This window comes from Clupea harengus, chromosome 8, assembly GCF_900700415.2.
Source record: "Clupea harengus chromosome 8, Ch_v2.0.2, whole genome shotgun sequence".
NCBI lineage: Eukaryota > Metazoa > Chordata > Actinopteri > Clupeiformes > Clupeidae > Clupea > Clupea harengus.
The window spans coordinates 23,346,785-23,353,043 of NC_045159.1; the positions used below are offsets into that span (position 1 = coordinate 23,346,785).

Below are 6,259 nucleotides of genomic sequence, written 5' to 3' on the forward strand. Positions count from 1 at the left end.
CCATGGTTCTGGGTTTTCCCTTCTCTCAGATGTAAGCATTGCCAGTCAGAGGGGAGTCATTGGAGAAGGCTATTGCAGGGGGCAGGAATGACCTCCTGTAACGGTCCTTATTGTAGCGGAGCTGAAGGACTGGAACTGAAGACACTGGCCAGGAGGTTGTGTAGGGTGTGTGTAGTGTTGTGTGACCAGGAGGTTGTGTAGGGTGTGTGTAGTGTTGTCCGTTATGTTGAGCAGCTTGTGCAGATGGAAATGTCTTAATTGTATACACTGTATTTGAGGCAAAAACTGCTGTTTGAATGACAAAGCTCTAGAATATCTGAAGACTCTAAAGATATTTAGAAAACAGGCGACTTTGGGATAGAGCTGGCCTGTGTCTGGCCTGTGTCTGGCCTGTCTGAGCAGATGGACTAGATCTTTTGAAGATTAATCTGTTTTACTCAGTAATAACACATGAATGACCTCCACTCAACTTGTCAACTAGACAAAAATATAAAAACTGAAATACATCAGTTTTGAACATAAAAGGCGTTTTTGTGAGGAATCCAGACATATTGCAAAACAGTCTTGTGTTGCGCATTGAAAGTTGGTACGTGCTCTGTCACATGTGCAATGACTTGTGGAGAACACTGACCAACGAGTGATACTTATACAAATACCCCTGAAATACACCCGTACTTGTGTACTTGTATTTCAGTAGTTGCAGAGATACAGTACACATGTGGATAGATGATCATAGACTGATTTCAGTGTTCTACAGTGGACATCCTGTAGCCTTGGGTGCAGCAATACCCCCTTTTAACCACTTAAACAATATGAATATTGTCCACTAGGTGGCAGTGTTGTCACACCATATCAGCCTGTTACTGATCTAGATAGTCTCTGGCCATATTTGGAAGGTACATTAAGTAGCCTTTCCTCTGCCAATAGCAATGTTAAGCAGCACAATGTGTAGTGTTTTTGTGTGTATGTATGTTGTAGTTTTTTTTCCCCACAAGAAACAACTTGAATGAACCATCTCAATAGAGCATTTATTTGTTTGTGAGACACTGCGTATGTCAGACACTGTCTTGTCTGACTGTTACTGAAAGGAAACTCTCAAGCTGTTTGGGACATAATTGACAATTGGGTTTTTCTGGGGGCCTTTAGGCTACATGTTTTTAACTTTTGACACAATGCTGCTTGTTTACTTTTAAAGTGAAAAGCCATTCCAGACTTCATCCTACTGACATACAGCTGTCAACACCTACATAAAAATGGGAAGGAATGTTGTTGTATTGTTATAGTTTAAGAAGTAGATAAACAGATGAATGATGTATTGGTATAGTCTGAGAAGTAGATGTTTTAGTTTGTAGTTTGTTTTTGTAAACAGATGTTTTATCCTCACTTTGTTAGACTTTTAGTAATTTATACCCATGAATCGTATCTCTCAGATTTAAATGATCAGTTGACCCCATACGCATGAACACACACTCAAAGACACCCATATACTCTCACACTTACTCACTTAGCTAATGTGGTCTCTTCTTCCACTAATCTTATTTGTTCATTCCTGTGGATGAAAAGCTCTAGTCACAAGAATAAGCTGACTTGGGTACAGATCCACTGCTGCTCTGGCCATGTTCTTGCATGCCTACATACTGTACACTCCAGAGCAGGCTTATCCCATTTAGATTAAATTACAGGTTAAATCATAAGATGCATAGTTGAATATAATATATATCTATAGTTGTATTTTGTGCTATTTGTTTTATATATAAATATAATATATATATATATATGTATATTTAAAAAGACATAAACATATAGAAACATATTGAAAAAAATATACTAAAAATGTGCTGAAATAACTCAAGTTGAAAAGAAAGTGTACGCCACCAAAGCTGTTTTGTTCCATCTTTTATTGGAAAAAACAATGGAATGATGTACATCTGTCATGCCACCCCCGCATTCAAATATAATCATATGAGCAAACATATTCCATGTAAGGCCCTGAAATTTTGTCTTAATTTTTTAACCAAGACCCCACAGGTTGCATCAGTGCAAGTGGGTCATTTCACAAGAGGAATGATTCTCAACATGGTCAACCCTGATCTTAAAAAAAAAACATTTCAAATGGGATCCCCGTTACATTCTCAGAAACTGAACACTATTGTGTTTTTTTACAGTGAAAGTGTTTTGCGTCTTTCAGTTTCCAGAGAATCCCTGAGAGGAATGCATACATTAACTTTATGGCAAATATTCAGGGAGCATACTTAATATAAGCATGTTGTTCCTCCTGCACACATGTTGGTGAAAGTGTTCTGCTCCCATATCTCTTTGAAGAACACACATACACACACACACACACACACACACACACACAGACATACACACACACATCACACACACACACACACACACACACATCACACACACACACACACACACACACAGTTTATAATTCATCTCTCAGTATGTCTCCCTTTGGCCGGACCATTCTACCAATGAAAAGAATGGAGTCGGTCTTGTTGTCCTTCACCAGGAAGATGAAGGGGTGGTCGGCGTAGAAGAGCTTGGGGTCCTTAAGCTTGTCGGTGCCGTAGACGCTGAGGTCAGGGGGGTTTCCCTCCGTGCCCCACTCCATGGCCGAGGCGTGAAACACATTAGACAGGTACAAATCCTTCTTCCCCGAGATGTGGGAGAGATCAGCCTTGGTTTTGTCCACAGCTTCAGTCAAGCCCAGCTCCCCAAGATGTTTCTGCAAGAGGTCAAAGGTCTCTTTTACAGTAATGCTCAAAGGAGAAGGTATGGACATTTTTTTGCTTACTTAAGTATATGTATTACATTGTAACTACATTTTTTCTTCATGTGTTAGGGAAGGCTTTTACCTGAAGGTTGTGGCTGACTTCAATACTGGTTTTAGGCAGAGAAATTGCCACAGCTTTCTCCTCAAGGTTGCTCATCCACGTGTCCAGTTGTTTGCGCGTCAGGAGCTTCTCGAGACGCTCCAAGGGCTCCACATGGTAGGACATGATTAACACCAAAGATGACTTTTTATGGGCGAGGGGCATGCTCAGGACGTTCAGTCTGTTTTTGGTGTCTTCATGAAAGCCATAGATGCCTGTGTAAGTGACATGAAAACAAACAGAACACAGGTCAACTTTGAAGGCAATGAGATTAGGAAAGGATCAGCCAACTCTCAGATCTGGGAACTTCAGGAAATGGAGTCTGTGTGGTCACGTGACTAACCAGTGCGGTGCATCATGGGAATGGAGAGTTTTAAATTGCGAGACACGAGGAAACCGCGGTTGTCCACCATCTTGTCGTGAAACTGTTCGTTCCAATGAGCTGATGGAAAAATAAAAAGAGATGGAAGAGAGAATATGAACACACTGTTTACATGGTTTCAGTTGAGGACAATATGATAAATTCAAGACATTTAATGTTGAATAAAATAGGTAAATAAGCCTGAAGTTTGGAGAGGAACCATTCTATTCATACCCATGTATTAGATGGACATAGACATATTTTTGATAGATTTCTCACTAAAAAACCTTAATTGGCACAAATACTGCTGGGGTGTTAGTTGATGGAGCAAAGAGAACCTACGCTTAAAGAACATGGCGTTGATGATCATGGCTCCGTCTGTTTTGTCAACATCCTTGGTAACTTCCAGAAGCTTTCCATCTGTAGACTTGGACGCCCACTCATTGATGGAGTTCACCGCACTATGCTTGTCGCGGAAGTTGATCTTCGAGTGCTCAAAGTTGTAGTGCTTCTTGCTGCCCTTGACAAATCCGTCGGCGAAGTTGACGGAGCTGGGCCCGTAGAGACGGTTGCTGATCTTCCAGGTGACGTTCCGCTCGGCTGGGTCGCTCACCTCCGTCAGGAGCTCGGCCAGACCAGCGTGGAGCTGGTCGTCCTTCACCCGGTCGTTGCTGAGCACTGTCCTGACCTGAGAGGTTGTGGAGGACTTCCCACCGAGGGCCACCAGACCTAGGGAGTTGGCCACCACCACAGGAGAGATCAGGATGTTCTCTATGTTCTTTTCCTTGGCCGTGTTATGGTAGAGGTTGAAGGCCAAGCTGGCGCTGTTATCTGCCAGTATGGAGGCATGGCTGCTCAGAGGCTTCTTCTCTTCAGCAGCGGGCTTCTTCTCCATGGCAACAGGCTTCTTCTCCTCGACAACGGGCTTCTTCTCCCCAGCGGCGGGCTTCTTCTCCACGGCAACGGGCTTCTTCTCCACGGCAACGGGCTTCTTCTCCCCAGCGGCGGGCTTCTTTTCCGCGCCCGCACTGACCTTCTTCACGGCACCGGCGGTGGAGATGGCCAGCACACACAGAACAATAAGCCTCTTCACATGCATGACTGCAGCGAGTGTGAGCCAAGACAGAGACCTGTGGGAAGGAACAGCTGTAACTGCTATTCCAAATGCAGAGTGCGTGAAAGTAGGCTGAACTAATCATGTTCGGTACTCCAAATATACTGTGTTAAAAAGGTTATGTGTCAAATAGAGATTTTTATTTGAGTTACTTTCATAAATATGGTGTGTAAAGAATAATTCACACACACTCTAATTTGTATACAATTTTTAACACCTTTTTTAATGGTCAGTTATACCCAGTATCCATTGCTGTTTTGTTACAGTAACCCTCAGCTCAGTGGCGGCTCTGTCTTAAGCTTTATTTCCGAACGTCTGCAGAATGCAGTGTAATTATAGAGCCACCATGCTGATGGAGAGACTCCAAACCAACGCTAAGTCAGACAAGTTACATAACTGCCACATCAGCACCGCTTGGTAACAGTTAGTAAAGTCATAATGAGATCATTCCTTCAGCGGTTTTGTATGGAGCCCTTTGGCAGTCCTTGTCAGAGATACTGGAGATACGGTCACATAGCTTTTCTCTCCTCTCCTCTCACTTTCTGTATTTGCCCCCTCAGGGGGTGTCTGTGAAAAAGGAATACCAACTATGGAAATGCCTGGCTGCTCAGGCCATTCATACACTAAGCCCCAGCCTCGAGCTACTGGAGCTACACCCAACGCTTTGAATTACCTCTGACATGCCAAAACTTCTCTCTTCTCTCTTTCCTACAACTGCAATGACTGAAAGGTGTAGACTGTGTAAATATGTAAAGGTATGTTTCCTCTGTTCCTTTACCATTTCTGTATATTGTATGGTATGTATTTCCTTATGTCCTTTTCATCTCAAAAGGTAACATTACTAGACCAGTACTGAAACAGTGTAGTCTTTCTCTGCAGCGAGAAGCCCGAGCTAACCTAACTCACATGATGCAGTTAGTGTCATGGCATACCATAGATTCCTGTGGAATTCCTGTGAGCTTACAAGCTGTGAAACTAAATCAAAGTAACAGAAACAGTGATTCCCCAGTAGCAACTCCCAAATGAACTGGAATAAATAGTAAATCACTCTATTCTTAGTACTCTCAGGAAGGAGAGGGTATGTTAATGTGTCCCTTGGATTCAGTTCCAGGCTCTGGCCTAATAATAAGTGATGTTTCTGAGGGGATGACTGAGGAAGAACACTGTTCCCAGTGAATAAGTTACCGTGGTAACACAGTGGTAGTTCACAGTTGAATGATTCATCGTTTTAAAAATGCAAATAGAATTATCTACTTTACTGTGTTTGACGACCCAACCATGTCAGAGGTTATTCTTTGACATCCTTTGCTTTGACATCCTGTTGTTGAGGTAAAGCACTGATTACTATAACACTGCATTACATCAGCTATGCTACAGAATGCCACGTGTACACCCTTTTAAGTCATGATAAGCATTTATAAGCAATAGCAGCTTAGATGCATTTTTGGACCCTTGAACATGAATGTGCAAAATATGAGCAGAATCACATAGTTCTAACATTACCTCGCCTCACTCTTGTTGGCTCTCTTTCAGCTTAAAGCAAAAGCAAATCTCTTACCTTTAAGGCTTTTCTGATTCCCTGGGTTTCTCTGCATCCACTTCCAGGCGGATGGGTTTCCTCCTCGGTCTTTATAGCGAGACGAGGAAAATTCTGGAAGTTGGGGAAGAACTTTGCAGATGAGTTCCTCCAGTTCTGCACATATGGAGGATAAATCCCTCCCCTAGTGTCCAGTTACTGGGGAAATCTGACCCACGCTCCCCTCCTGGTCCTAGTGCCCACAGTGCTCTCTCAGTACCAAGGCGTTATTTGAACTACAAAGACTTGGAATGTAGGTCTTATTAAGCTCGTTCAGTAGAATGTCTCACTAGTTCCATTCTTAGAACTTTATTAGTGGTCTT

General features: G+C 42.7%; 1 protein-coding gene across 1 annotated transcript; it reads right to left on the reverse strand.

The window, feature by feature from the left end:
- Nucleotides 1-1,883: 1,883 nt before the first annotated feature.
- On the reverse strand, nt 1,884-6,051 carry serpinh1a (serpin peptidase inhibitor, clade H (heat shock protein 47), member 1a). Its single transcript, XM_012832341.2, has 5 exons — nt 5,919-6,051; nt 3,589-4,376; nt 3,229-3,327; nt 2,868-3,100; nt 1,884-2,737 (listed from the first exon to the last, which is right to left on the reverse strand). The coding sequence occupies exons 2-5, from the start codon at nt 4,343-4,345 to the stop codon at nt 2,435-2,437; spliced, it is 1,392 nt and encodes a 463-aa protein (XP_012687795.2). The 5' UTR covers nt 4,346-4,376; nt 5,919-6,051; the 3' UTR covers nt 1,884-2,434.
- Nucleotides 6,052-6,259: the final 208 nt, after the last annotated feature.

Bases quoted from the DNA above. Each gene is read 5' to 3' on its own strand.
- serpinh1a (XM_012832341.2), bottom strand. From the start codon at position 4,345: ATGCATGTGAAGAGGCTTATTGTTCTGTGTGTGCTGGCCATCTCCACC. The intron at 3,328-3,588 runs GTAGGTTCTCTT...TTTTTCCATCAG, and splicing joins CAACGCCATGTTCTTTAAGC to CTCATTGGAACGAACAGTTT. The intron at 3,101-3,228 runs GTTAGTCACGTG...TCACTTACACAG, and splicing joins TCCCATGATGCACCGCACTG to GCATCTATGGCTTTCATGAA.